Source organism: Cervus canadensis, chromosome 2 (genome assembly GCF_019320065.1).
Source record: "Cervus canadensis isolate Bull #8, Minnesota chromosome 2, ASM1932006v1, whole genome shotgun sequence".
NCBI classification, from domain to species: domain Eukaryota; kingdom Metazoa; phylum Chordata; class Mammalia; order Artiodactyla; family Cervidae; genus Cervus; species Cervus canadensis.
Window position 1 is genome coordinate 73,012,192 of NC_057387.1, and position 15,125 is coordinate 73,027,316.

The following is a 15,125-nucleotide window of genomic DNA, read 5'->3' on the forward strand; positions in this document are numbered from 1 at the left end:
AGGAGCCCCAGAGAGAAGACCCAAGTCCCAGCGCTCTTCCATCATCTTCAGCCTCTCCCCCGCCTGTTAAGCGTCTTTGCCCTTCCACACCTGAAATGCAGCCAGAGCCTCCTTGCCCCCTTCAGAAAATAGTAGGTGCGTCTCAGGGAATTACCAGAGTCCACACCCCTTTTTCCTTGTCTGACCTTAATGCCTCACCTGCTTAGGCAGACTCTCAGAGGACTAGCTGGTTCACTGAAGAATTCCAGGCACTGACTCTTTCCTCTGACCTTATCTGGAAGGATGTAAATTTTATCCTTTCCCACTGCTGCATCAGTGAGGAAAAGGCCGGCATTGGGGCACAGGCTCAAAAATATGCTGATGAGTTACACATTGCCCAGCCACATCGATGCCCTGTTGGATGTGCCTCTAATGGATCCCAGTTGGGACTATCAGCCAGGCCAGCATGGTTTTGCTGGTAGGGATCCTTTGCCTCATTAAAGGGATGAAATGATGCATAATTAAACCTGTGAACTGTGGTAAGGTTAAAGAGATCACCCAAGCCCAAGATGAAAATCCAGCCCAATTTCAGATTTGATTATTTGCAACCCACTTCATTAGTCAGTCAGCCCCTGACATCTGTCAAAAGCTTCAGAAACTTGCCATAGGGCCCCAGACCCCTGTCAATCTTCTTATAGACCCAGCCTTCCGTGTTTTTAACAATAGGGAGCATGCTGAGGAGGAAAAGAAGAAACAGCATGACTTAAGGAAGGACAGCAAGCCAGGCTTTTGGCAGCTGTCATGACAAGACCTAACTCCCCTCCTGGTTACCCCAGAAGTACCCCCAGAAGACTCCCACCAGGAAAGGAAGTATGTGTTAACTGTGGGAACCCTAAACACTAAAGCAAGGAATGCTGTGAAAACATGTCCCAGCCTCCATCCTAGCTGCCATGCCCAGTTTGTAAGAAGATGGGTCACTGGAGGAGGGGATTGCCCCCAGCTCTGAAGGAAGTAAGGAAATTCCCCCATGCTAGTCATGGCAGTGGTTGATTGACAGGATCTGGGACCTCCCAAGGGTTCCGAGAAGACAGTCATCGTCACATGGGAGGTACTATAGGTGACCACTGATGTAGCAGGTAAGCTTGTCCAATTCCTAGTGGACGTGGGAAGCACTGACTCTGTCCAGACTTCTGACACTGGGTCCCTTGCCCCTGAAACCTGCTCTGTTGCAGAAGGAAAGCCAAAACTAAAACATTTTACCAGCCTTTTCACTTGTACCTGACTCTTACAACTGTCAAGTTTCTTGTCATGCCTGAATATCCCTAACCCATTATTGGGAAGTGATTTTCTCTTAGCTTTGGGGGCAACGCTTACTTTCTCTGAAGACCAAAGTGAAGGATTTTTTTGACTGGACTGTGTATTATATAAGACATGGATGATCCAATCCAAAATATTCCCTCAGAATCTGAAAAACTTATAGATCCATAGGAAACCCCAGGGAAGGCAAAATTTGCCACTCCTATAAAAATCACCTCAAAGGAAACTAATCACTACCCTTCTAGGCAGCAATACCACATAAAATCAGAGGTTTGATGAGGCCTCCAACCCCTAATCTAAAAATTCATTAAATACAGGCTTTTGGTGCCATGCCAATCTCCCTGTAATACATCAAATCCTACCTGGTCTTCTTCAGGAACCCTTATCTCTGCCATCTTCTTTAAAAAAAAAAAAAAAAAAAAGGGGTAAGGTAATTTAGAACTTGACTGGTCAAAGATAAATGGAAATCCTAAGTATCTTTTCTGTAAACACCAGTAAGAAAGCTGTCTAGATAAGTGACCTTGATTTGTTCCAACTGCCAGGAGCCCAGTTTGAATCCAACCCCTTGCAACTGATGTGTTTTACATTTTTGTAACCGACTCAGGGCTGAAATTTTGAAATGGGAATTATGAGGTCTCTGTGTTTGCATGTTTGTATGTATCTGTGTTGTAGATGTATGGTATTGCCAAAAGGAAATTAAGTGCTTATGGTAATACAAACACTCAGAAATAGAAAACTGGTCAGAACGAAGTTCAGGTTCATGTCATCTGTGAGATATTCAGTACTAAACAGATATCTGGGATTGGAGGTGCCTAAACTTGTTGATTTGATTGATACAAACATGTCTTTAGTGTCATCAACGTTAAATATAATACCTTTATTGTACCTAGATTTATTAGAGGTCAAAGAAGACCTCATTCTGTCTTTTACAAATTTGTCAACAAGAAAATTAACTCGATATGAAAAAAAGCTTTTAAGGAAAGTGGGTTGTGTGTTTTCAGTAAAAAAAGTTATGAGCAGTGGGATTGCATTTTATTAAGGGAAAAGAAAGTAAGTCTGTCTTCCAGTTGTTTCTGGATAGAAAAAAATAAAGTGATGGATACAGACAGTGATGGAGGGTTTGTGGAAACTGGACCCTGAGGAAAGGGAAATTGCATGGTCAGAATTGACTAAGTTTGGAATACATGTAATTGAGTAAATTAATTTTAAAAGTAAGTTGGTGCAGAACCTGAATTTGGGCTTTCTCTTTGTTAAAAGGACAAGTTTTCTTAAAATGTTGAATTGCCTATGATAACAGATTTAAAATTTCTTTGCCTTTAAAATCTTTTATTTTCATTTTGTTTAAGGTACAAATATTGTCTCACAGTGACTTAGATCCTAGTTGATCAAGTGTTTTAAAACTTTTTGACAAGCTTCCCAAATATTGAATTTTAATTAAAGTTCTTTTGATTTCCAGCTAACTTTGGGATACTTTAGAGGGTCCCTGAGGTATCTCAAAGAAAAATATTTGACTAGGATTATTTAGTATGTTAATTTAAATGTAATCATTTGTAATTCTGGTTACTGTAACCAAATTTCTTTATTGATTAAACTGTAATCAGATGTTTAACCTTGTGTTTCTAAGTCTTCTATGATTTATAGATATTTTTGTATTCTGTTGCTATTATAAAAAGTGCTTCATCATCAAGGAGATTCATATAAAATCTATGGAAGCTGTTACAACAGTTCCACATCAAGATGATGGCTACATGAGGATTCCAGCCCACACCAATTTAAAACAAGACTCTATCCTGCTCCTGCAGCCCCTAGATCAGGCACCCAGAGATTTTTACTCCCCGACAGGCAGGGTCAACACCCCTACTCAGCCTTGAAGCAGAAGGCAGTTGCCCCTCTGTTTCCCATAAGAATATGAGTGTAAAACTACTGAGAGGGGAATGAAACAGAAGGGAAGAGGACAGGGCACAACCTTTAAAGGAATGATATGGCCATAGAACATGACAAGAACTTAGAGGTAACAGTGTCCAAGACCAGTAGACCTTGAGCCTCATTATGTGCTCATTGTAATACATTAGCACATTAAGTAATACATCCACTAGAACCAGGACAGTTCTGAGGCTAACCATAAGAGACCGAAAAGTGGGCGGTAGCCCAATTCCTGGAAATCTCCACCCTTTCCCCAAAATAATTGGAATAATTCTCCCACTCATCAGCTTATGAAATTACTCAGCCCATAAAAGCTAACCATGCCCTATTTGGGGGCTCTCAAGCCTTATGAGATGGAGCACACTCTATGGAGTGTGTTTCTCCCAAGTTTTTCTCACTTTCTGAGATAGCCCATACTCAGCCTGTGGAATATTTCTCTCTAAATAAGTTCACTTCTTATCTATCACTTGTCTGAATTCTTTTGTGACGAAGCAAGAACCTCAGATTCACCAGGAGCAGCACATCTCTGGGCTCATTGAGGAACTGGTGCTCACTGGCCCCTGCTTGATAAGAACACACACAAACACCCCACTATGCCTGGAGATGTGGGGGATATGGAAGCCTCTATTTCAAATACACAGAGATTCTCATGTGTTATAGGCTCTCTGGGCAAAATAAGAGGCTAAATCCTGCTCTGAGAGGCATCTGGCTTTCTGGCTTATCTAGGTCTTAGAGTTTTCTGTGGTATAAATGTCTTTCTATCCTCAATAAAGAGTAAACTTGTTCAGCAGGTTCTTCAGCTTTGGAATGGAATGTGGGTGCGAACTAGATAGGAGACCTGACTATAGTAGAATTGGGATTTAGCTTGGAGTGAGGCTTTATTTAAAATTCTCTTGCTGAGAATCAGTCTTTAGAGTAGGATTCAGTCCAGGTGATCTGATTTCAGTTAGCCAACTTCCAGACTTCAGTTAGCCAACTTTTCCCTAAAATATCCAGCAGGTGCTCACATAGAGTTCGGTGATCTCTGTTTACAGATCATGCCCCCTATTCAAGAGACACACTCGACAGACTGACATCTCTGATGCAGGCAACACATTCTTAATTTTTCAAGGATCCCTTGGGCTCATGCCACTTCCTTGGAGGCATGGGCCTCATTCCTTTGTGTAAAGAGAAACAGAAACTGCAGAACTACAGGGTTTTCATAGACAGCAGAAATAAGAGACCCTGAATAAGAGGCCTCTCTCCCTGAAACACAGGTTTCCTCAGTCCTCCTCTCAGGAAAGCGGGGGTATTTTCTGAAGCTTTGCCCGTGTCTCAAACTGGAATGACACATGAGAAAATGCAACCAAATCCACTTCATGTTGATTAATATGCACATTTCTTTTTGTTCACTGGAGCAGAATTTTATTACAACCACAGAAAACTTGGATTTGGTAACTTTGAACCCTTGCAGAGAAGCATAACCAGCTTAGCAGGGAAATTAGCAGCCTTGTGATGTGCTGTGAATGTCATTTCCCAGGCTCTGGTATCACTGTTTCATGAGAGATAAGAAGCTAGGAAATATTTGGCCCAATAAAATTTTCAGCCACATTCACCTCTGCAAGAGAAATGTTACTATGTGAAATTATTTTACTGTCACTCTTAGGGATTGGCTTTACAGATTTCTTTAAAATTAGCTTTGAATAGGTTTATATTTTGAGAAAAGGATTGGTGGTAGAGTGTTAAACTATTCTTTCTTTCCTAATAGGGGCTAATTTTCAGGTTCAAGTTCCTCATGCTCATCACCTTGGCCTGTGCTGCCATGACTGTCATCTTCTTCATTGTTAGTCAGGTAAGTGGACCCAAAGAGGTCAGGATGAGAATGTCCTGAAAAGGTGCCTCTACTTTAGAGGAAATTCTGTAGAGCTACTGTGAACGGAATGAAGCAGCTGTTATGCTGGGCAGCTCATCAAGCTATTTATTTTAGGCTGCTCTGATCTGGGACTTGTTATCACTTTTCCAGAGGTAGACTGAATTTTCCTTTCAGTGCAGCCTCATAGGAGGAAAAAGTAAATAAATTAAAAGCCTGCAGCTAGATTGAAGGGCACTTGTTTCATTCACTTAAGAGAATAACTTTTCAAGCTCCGTAGCAGAATACCAATGAGCTAGTATTAATTTGATTTGATCCTTATCTAGCATTAACATAGATCCTTTTACAGTCCATCAGCCATTCTTTAGAATAATTATGTTGCTGCTTACAACATGAAATATATTTCAAAAGTCCCCTTGATAGAGCTTTATCCTTTTGCTAGTTATTTCCAAAACTCAAAATTTTGCTATACTTGAAAATCTCAGTCATGATAATGATTTTTAAATACCGGTAACTTGTTTTAGAAAGTGGAAAGTACTGTTTAAATCATGTACTGTGTTTAGTCACTCAGTTGTGTCCAACTCTTTGCAACCCCATGGACTGTAGCCCACCAGGCTCCTCGGTCCATAGGGATTCTCCAGGCAAGAATACTGGAGTAGGTTGCCAAGCCCTCCTCCAGGGATCTTCCCAACCCAAGGACTGAACCCAGGTCTCCCAAATTCAGGCAGATTCTTTACCATCTGAGCCACCAGGGAACTTTACGTATCTATCATTCTTTTGAGCTTCGCAGAAGTCTTATGGGTAAGTAGGATATCCCAGTTTGCTAGAATATGAAATTTAATGGCCTTAGAGACATTCCCCATTTATGCTGTCTTCCATTGGGTGAGCTGTGAATGGATTACTTAACACTTCCAAAGATTAATTTTCTTATCCATAAAATAGAGGTAACAATAGTACCACCTGAAGTAGGTGGCTGTAAGGATCATCTGAAGTAATGCTTATTAAGGGCTTTGTGGACTGCCTGGCACACCATGAGCATGAATAGCTGTCCTCTTATGAATGGCAACAAGGGTGAATGTTGTGTCAAAGGACGTCTAGTAAGTTAGGGACCAGAATCTAATCTTTCAGATTTTCTTTGCCAACTGCTCTGTCATCTCTATATTTGGTTAAAATTGAGAATGTTAGTAGTGCAGGTAGAGCCTTACGACAAGACGTGCCCCATTCAGCTAGCAAGCTTCCTTTTAGGAGAGAGGCTCCTAAGCTTTTTGTGTGTTCTGGACCCTTTAGGCAAACTTGGGTGAAGGCCCTGGCCTTCTAAACAACCAAAAGCCTCTTCTTTGTGTGTTTTTAAGTGAACAGAATACTTGGATTTAAAAGGGAATCATATAGATAGATGGTACATATTTGCAATTATACTTTTACAGATATTTCAGATCTGTAGTATAATTGATATGAAAACATGATTTCTATTGGAGACAAAATTGCAGGTGGTGCTAAAACTAGATAAATAATGGGAATTTATTTTTTACATTCACAATGGAAAGAAAGCTAGCCTTTCAGTTAGAGGCTGGTGAGAATAAATACATAATTTTTTCTCACTCTAGTTCATGGGCCCCTTGAATTCTATCCAAGGATACTCAAGGGTGCCTCTAAGCCCTAGAGCCCTGTTGGCTCCGTCCGCCGGGCAGAGCTAGTGCTGCTGAAGGCTGGAGTGAGTAGAAAAAAATAAATACGCATACATATCTTAAGAAGTCCTGTTCACCACCTTTGCTTTGACCTATAACAGCTCTGTGTTTGTATCAGACTGTTTGTTTATAAAACCTTGGAAACTTCACTCCCCGCTCCAAATGTGGTAAAAATATTTCAAATTCTGAATGAGTTTTTTATTCAACCAGTTGAGGCTCCAATAAGGGTGTCTGAGGCCAGACTTACCCCTTGGTTGATTCCCTCATGTGACCAAAAAGCTTTCTCGTCCTCCAGTCCCTCAGTAATGCACTGTGACACATAATACAGCCAGTTCTGCAAGGCTGAGAGAGCAGGACGCACTCTTGGAGAAACAGAAACTTGAGGAAGGTAGCTGAGGATTAAAAGGTATTACCAAGATACGTTCTCAGGGAGACAAAAAGAAAGGGCACTTTTGCTCCCAGCACATGTTTCTACCACTTAATTTTCTTACTTATTTATTTTTGGCTGTGTTTTGTGGCATGCAGGACCTTAGCTTCCCAGCCAGGGATTGAACCCATGCTCCCTGTAGTGGAAGGGCAGAGTCTTAACCACTGGACTGCCAGGGAAGTCTCTCTGCAACTTTCGAAAGCTGAAGTCATCCCCCACAGCCCCACCCCATCCCACTTACTTTCTGCAGAGTCCGTCCCACCTGAAGTCAGGAGGGACTTTGTGCTGGTGTTTCAGGTGGCTATGTGTTGCCCAAATTTATCTTGTACATATTTAATTAGTGCACCTTTTTGAAGCAAAGGAGGCCAGTCTTCCAAGTTGCAGACTTTGTGGCTTTTAGAAAAAGATTGCTATTCTACTGCCCTAGTATTTTCTAACAGGGCTCCAGCCTGTGGCTGGCCTTTTATATCTGCTGCGACAGTCAACAGTCAGCCTGGAGTGGATTTCAACTCTAAGAGGGTAGCAATGAGGTCTTTTGGATTCCATTAGCTCCTTACAGTCCTCCTGCTGGGTTTTTTTTTTTTTTTTAAGGTTTATTTTTAGATATCTAAGACGTTTTCAGGCATAACTCTCAGTGTCCCAGGTACTGTATTAATATAGTCATCAGAGGATTTATTTTTTAATGTCATTTTGGAATGTCTCAGCAATGAGCTCACCTGAAAGGAAACCTATTGGGTAACTTTTTGAAATAGATCCCAGCCTTAGGTAAAAGGAAATGTATTAAAAACTCCCATTATACTCTCAGACTTGCTGGGAGAGCTTGCATTTAAGCCCCATGAAATATAATGCGAGGGGATCTCGCCAGGATATTGAAGCTCTGAGGCCAGGAATGAAAGGCTGATGGAAGCTGTGGAATGCAGTGACCTTGAGGCTTTGTAGCTGGGTACTGAGGTGCAGTCTTTTAATGCCTGCCATTTTAATGGCCTCAGTCATAGCAACCAGGCGATGGCACATCACAGTCTGGTATTTTAGCCCCTTCACTCTGGAAAAGAAAGAGGCGTTCCGTTTAGAGGTGGCAGGCAGTAGGGAACAGAAGTGCAATGCAGGAGAGAAGGTCACTGACCTTCACGAAGGGGACTCCAGGTACCTGACATTCAGGTCAAGTCATATGCAGCAGACTCCAGAGAGCCAGTCCGCAGCTTTTTTTTTCTCTTGGGTGGGGGTGGGCATGTCATCACTTCATTCTGTTACTTATAGAGGAAATGTTTCCAGTTAGAGAGCTTGTGTCTGGGATCTGGAAATCTTGTTGTGAAGTGGAATGCTGGTTGTCAAGACTACTGGGTGTAAAGGGATTTGACCTTCACTTGGCTACAGGAGTATAATTGGGTGGTTTCACACAAAAGTAAATTGTTCAAATGTGAAATCAGGAAAAACGGGGACTTTTAGAAATAAGACTTTAGGTAGAGGGGAGATTCTTTTCTTTTTTCTTTTTGTGGTTGGGGCTACCTGATTTTTCTCTCTGAAAGTTTAAAGGGCGTGACTGTCACCTCTTTGCCTTGGCATTCATAAGGTTTGGACTCAACAAGGCCTGCTCTGTTGAGGCTGCTCACTGTGGTACGTATTGGTGGGAATGTACTCAGAGCTCAGGATGTCTCAAGCATGAATAATTGAGAGAGGAGAGAGGAAAGCACAATGGCGTCTCCCAACAGTAGAGTGACGTTATGTATACAGTCCATTTATGCAAATTCAACTCTTTGCCCTCAGCAGGAAATAACGCATTTAGAGATTACAAATGAAAGAGTATGGGTAATTCTGCAACTCCATTCTAAACAAGTGCACGTGTCCTGAAGCAGGCATGAGCAGGGGCCATGAATCTACTGTTTCTTCAGCCAGTCTTGGCTCCAGTGTGTCCCTCATAAGCATTTCATTTCAGTGGTTCTACTGTAAAATTGTATTTTGCATGTATATGTAGTTATATACCAAACATTACTATGTCTGAGATATACAGTGCATACATATTTTTATACAGATTTGAATACACAAACTATATAGTATATATATAATGCATAATATTCTCTCTATATATACTGTATAAATACATGCATAATGTCCAATTAAGTGAATTTCAAAGGAAATTTGACCTGACATAATAGTTGCCTCTTAGTCTGTCTAAGTGAGAGACTCATCCTATTTAAGATAATATTCCTACTCTTTTGTTGTAAAGTAGTTAGGAACACCCACCTTCTTTGGTGGGTCAGAGCCACAACTTTCTAGCTGAATAGTCTTGGGCAAGATACACTCTGTGTCACAGTTTACCCATGAGTTGAGATGTTTCCTGCCTATCTCATAGAGCTGTTATTAAGACTAAATGAGATCTTCCATATACATGGAAGTACTGTACTTTAAAGTAAGAAGAGTGACATTTGGTGATGTTTCTAAGAAGCAGTCCTGAATAGCTTGAATGCTGGTGCATTATTCTAAAATCACTGATGAAATCCTTTTTTGCTAACACTTCCCTGAGCATGTGATATAGCGAATTATTTCCCAAAGGAAATAGCTTAGTGATGGTGGTTTGTTTATGAATCACAAGAATGAAAAATTATGTATGACCAAGGTCAAACTAAAAGTAAATAAGTGATAAGTCTATAATTCATTAACCTGGTTAACTGACACTCTAGGCCTTTCAGAAGGAAATACCTGTCCTTATATCTTTATTCTTCCTGGGGGCCCTGTGAGTCGTGGATTATACAGAGGGTACCAAATGAATATAGACCCACAGCCTCATAAACAGGAGGTGAAAGCAACCTGCTTGTATAAGTCATTAATATTTAGAGATGGCTTGCCATCTTATACTTTAGCTCCTAGAAGGAGGGGCTCCTAGAGATGCATTATATAAGCCAGCCTCATTAAGCTATCACAGAAACAGCTGTCTAGCACTTTCTTTTATTCCCATTTAAGGTTTCCTTTGGCCTTCCTTGTAGCTCAGCTGGTAAAGAATCCACCTGCAATGCAGAAGACCCTGGTTCGATCCCTGGGTTGGGAAGATCCCCTGGAAAAGGGAAAAGCTACCCAGTCCAGTATTCTGGCCTGGAGAATTCCATGGACTGTATAGTTCATGGGGTCGCAAAGAGTCGGACATGACTGAGTGACTTTTACTTTCACTTTCAAGATTTCCTGTAGCAGGCAGAGGTAGTCAAATCATTTCATTGATCTCAGAGCCAGCACAAATTTTTAGTTCCTCTGCACCACAGTTTTCCTGACAGGTCTTAGTGCAATCCATAAGTCATATCAGATAGCCCTTAAAACAATTACCATGTTACTAACATAGACAAAACCAGCCTCAAAACATTCTTGCCAAATTGTAAAGCATATGAAACCTTCATAATTACCTTCATGAGTGGCTTATATACGTAACATTATAAAATAAGATTTATGGAATGTTTTCTATGAGCCAGGAAATTCCTAAAAATATTTTTACTTAATTCTCCTTAGTGGTTAACCCTGCAAGTTTTTGTTTTGTACCTAAGAAAACTGAAGCTTAGAGTCTTAATCTTACTTTTCTTACGTTAAACAGAAAGGGAGTGGGAGAGCCTGGATTTGAAGCCAGGTTTCTGACTTCAAGCCTGTGTCTTTCTGCTTTGCTACACTGCCCCACCCAGGAAAACTACTCAGCCCAAGGACCATTTGTTTATTTAATCAATTCTGTGGTACATCAGGTCCTGAAGATATGGCAGAAAACAAACCAGAACTGGTCTTGCCTGCAAGGTGTTTACATCCACCTTGCAGAAGGTGGAAGGTGGATAGCCAGGGAGGAACTATAACTGTGGAGAAGTGTTAGACTCAAATGCAGGTTCATTAAATTAAGTGTAACAATGTACTACTGTTTTAGGAAGAAATACTCTCCAGGTGATGCTGATGTGCAGACAAGATGAGAACCACTGACTTTGTGCCTGACATAGAAAACCCTCAGCTAACCTTAATTCCTCCTAGTATGATTCAGATTGAAAAATGGAATCTTGGGGCTTTCTTGGTAGGCCAGTGGTTAAGAATCCACTTTGCAATGTAAGGGACACTGATTCAGTCCCTGGTCTGGGAAGATTCCACCTGCTGCAGAGCAACCAAGTCCATGTACCACAACTACTGAGCTGGTGCTATCAAGCCCATGTGCCGCAACTAATGAGCCCATGTGCTACAACTGCTGAAGCCCCTGTGTCTAGAACCTGTGCTCTGCAACAAGAGAAGCCACCACAATGAGAAGCGTGCACACTACAACAAAGATTAGCCTCCACTCACTGCAACTAGAGAAAGCCCATGTGTAGCAATGAAGACCAACCACAGCCAAAAAAATTTAAAAAGAAAACCTTTAAAAAAAAAATGGACTCTTACATGGCCCTTCACTTTTCCATATATGGGAGAGACTTGGTGTTTGTATTAGTTGATTGTTATGTTGGAGTTGTTTCTTGTTGGGTCCAATTGAATGTCACCCCTTTTTCCCACAGGTGACTGAAGGCCATTGGAAGTGGGGCGGCGTCACGGTCCAAGTGAACAGTGCCTTTTTCACAGGCATCTATGGCATGTGGAACCTGTATGTCTTTGCTTTGATGTTCTTGTACGCACCATCCCATAAGAACTATGGGGAAGACCAATCCAATGGTGAGTTCCAGTCTCTTTGGCATAGCTTTATTCAGGATAAGTAGGCTTCTGACTCTTCAAGACTTAGGCAGCAAAGGCTCTGGGTTCCCTAGTCAAATGTTTTCTCCAAGTGTGAACAAGTACCTCTAGGGACTCTGAGGCCATAAGACAAAAAGCCAATATGGGACTGATATTTCTATGAATCCTCATTTTTTTAAATATTTAAAATGCATTGGGAATATTACATGCTAGTTTACAATATCTCCCAGTCTTAGTACAAAAATTAAATTTGCTTTCCTCAATTTTTAGAGCAAAATGACTGTTGGAAAGTATGCCAAATATATTGTTCTAGTTTGAGAACCACAATCTGAGATATTGGGTGGATGGGGATTGGGCCCTGAGTTGAAGTGGAGCTGGCTTCATTTTTTTCCCTGCTCGTTCTCCTATAAGCCTGTTGACTTGTCCAAACCAATGGCCGTGCTCCTGTCCCCATCGCCTTCCTCCTCTTAAGTGCTAGTATGGGCTGTCTGTGGCGCTGATGCTGCAAGGAGCCTTGGAGAGCTTAGTCTAGCGGTTCTACAGACAAGGAAACTGAGACCCAAGAGAAGGGAGGGACTTGCCCTGGGACTTCTCTTCCAGCCATGGCAGAGGGAAATGAACATTACTGCCTGGGCCAGTGCTAGTAGCATGAAAGAGCTGGCCTGGTAAGCAACGCATCTGATGGCTCCTTCCTCTTTGCATACTTAAGCCTACATTGTTTGGCTCCACCTTTATTCTTTTGTCTCTTTCTCCATACCTGCTTTACCCTGAAGTGAAGGTGTTAGTTGCTCAGGCATGTCCATCTCTTTGTGAACCTATGGACTATACAGCCTGCCAGGCTCCTCTGTCCATGGAATTCTCTAGTCAAGAATACTGGAGTGGGTTGCCATTCCCTTCTCCAGGGGATCTTCCCAACCCAGAGATTGAACCTGGATCTCCTGCATTGGCAGACGGATTCTTGACTGTCTGAGCCACTAAAGCCCTGGCCATATGCCTATTCCCCAGACATATCCCACCTCCATCTGGGCCTGACAAAATCCTATTCATCTTTTGGGTCTATTCAAAATGTTTCCTTCTGATCACTCCAGTTGGCATGTGGCAAATTATATTCAATAGAATATTGTTTCCATGGGATGCTGGTAGGTTTTAGTGGTCAAATAAGTTTGAGAATCATTGGGTTTTTAATCAGCATTAATGTGATTTTCTGTAGGATATATTAATGCCTTTAGCACATTAATTTGTACTGTAAGTCTTTTAAAATGGGTGGGAGTAACAGCATTTCCAAGTTCTTAAGTCATTTGACCTTGCAACCCTTTTTCCAGGCTATCTTTTTGATGTTCCAAAGAACAAGCTCATGTCCCCTGCATTGGCAGGAGGATTCTCAACCATTGGACCACCAGGGAAGTCCTGCATTAATGCTTTAGAAATAAGAGTTCTAGATTAGCTTTCTTATTTCACAGATGGGCCAGTGATCTTGAGACAGGGCCGTGATGACGTGAGAGAGAGGGCAGGGAGAGGAGGGCATCTGTGCTGCGGGTCAAGGGTAATGGAATGGTCTCACCCACTGTCTGCAGTACTATACCTGACTCTTTGTACAAAAGCATCCTAGACACCAGGGTTCTCTTTCTTCCTACTCCATGACTTCCTGTCATACTCAGTATCTCTGGCTATAGGTCCTGGGCAAGAGTAAAGACCTTTGGCTCACCTATCCACCTGCCAACTCTTGGTTTGATTGACTTCCCTTCTAGAAAGCATGTGAGCTGGGTAGGCTTTGGCTTCCTTTCTCCTGCTAGGACTCTGCATTTTACACATGCATGGTGGTTGGGAGCATGTGATCTCTCTGATGTTGTTGTTCAGTCGCTAAGTCGTGTCTGACCTTTTGTGACCCTATGGACTGCAGCATGCCAGGTTCCTCTGTCCCCATGTATCTCCCAGAGTTTGCTCAAATTATGTCCATTGAGTCAGTGATGCTTTCTAACCATCTTATCCTCTGCCACCCCTTTCTTCTTTTGCTTTCACTCTTTCCCAGCATCAGGGTCTTTTCCAATGAGTCAGCTCTTTGCATCAGGTGGCCAAAGTATTGCAGCTTCAACATCAGTCCTTCCAATAAATATTCAGGGTTGATTTCTTTTAGGATTGATTGGTTTGATCTCCTTGCTGTCCAAGGGACTCTCAAGAGTCTTCTCTAGCACCACAGGTCTCTCTCCATGGCCTTCTAAAATGCCAGAGGAAGAAGTTCTGGACTTGTTAACAAAAATCTTGATCTCATTTCATGACCATCCTGTTGGACTGTGACAGAAACCATATGGAGTTGTCCTTGACTTGAGAATATTAAGCAGGAACCTAGTAGGTGGAGTTCCCACCTTCCAGGGAAATACCACCTATAGCAGTAGCTAGACGTCCCCAGGATGTTGGAATGATAATCCTGTGGGTAAAAGTTACGGGTGTGCTGCAGCAGGTTTTAGATGTAAACTGTTCTGCTTGTTTTTGTTGTGTGACTTGTCAAACAGCTTGCCCTCCCTGGGTACCACTGTTCCCACCTGTACATGATCTCTTAAAGTCTGCTGGGACCATAAAGTTCTATGATTGTTTTCCTGCCTGTTATCAGGGAAGGGGCTATCCAGGGGGTGATTCTGTCACATGTAAGGGTTTTCCAAACACTGGCAAGAATTCACCCAAGCCCAGCACTTTCAGGCACATGCGAGGCCAGAGCTGCGGCCAAGCCTACAGGGGCAGGATGACTGCCTTCGACCCGGTGACACCGGATGCTTGACCTGTGGGCCAGGTGCTAGGCGGCTCCCATGACTTCTCACCCAGGACAGCAGCCACCCTCCTCGGCTTCAAACCTTGCAGTTGAGGAAAGTACTCGATTTGTTCCCCAGTAGATTTGTTGCTGTTGAAGACCACACAACACACGGATCTGCAATTTCACAGAAAGCGCAGAAGTAATTCTCCACAGGAGGTCATATTCCCCAAGTCCCATGCCAAGAGGTATTCGGAAATAGACATGGTTGTTCTGGATTGTCGTTTGCGACCGGGATGTGCTGCCTGCATGGAGTGGCCACATTCTAGGGGCGCTCTATGTCCAACATTGAGGAAAACAGTCCCTTATTGCAAAGAGTGGTCCTGCCCAACATGCCAGTAGGGCCCTGGTGGAAAATCATTCAAGCAATCTGGTGGCAGACTCTTTGGGGACCCTGTTCTGATCATAAACACAGTAGGCACACAATTCGGCATCTCTGCGGTGATGACACGACCCGCTGTGACTGCAGCA

The 15,125-nt window shown here is 42.4% G+C and overlaps 1 protein-coding gene across 1 annotated transcript in view; it reads left to right on the top strand.

Annotated features, from left to right (window-relative positions):
* WLS (Wnt ligand secretion mediator) overlaps nucleotides 1-15,125 on the top strand; it is a 115,188-nt gene that overhangs the window by 91,476 nt on the left and 8,587 nt on the right. The window contains exons 10-11 of the mRNA XM_043461007.1: nucleotides 4,967-5,050; nucleotides 11,680-11,833. Coding sequence (XP_043316942.1) covers nucleotides 4,967-5,050; nucleotides 11,680-11,833 — 238 coding nt within the window. The remainder of the gene's footprint in view (nucleotides 1-4,966; nucleotides 5,051-11,679; nucleotides 11,834-15,125) is intronic.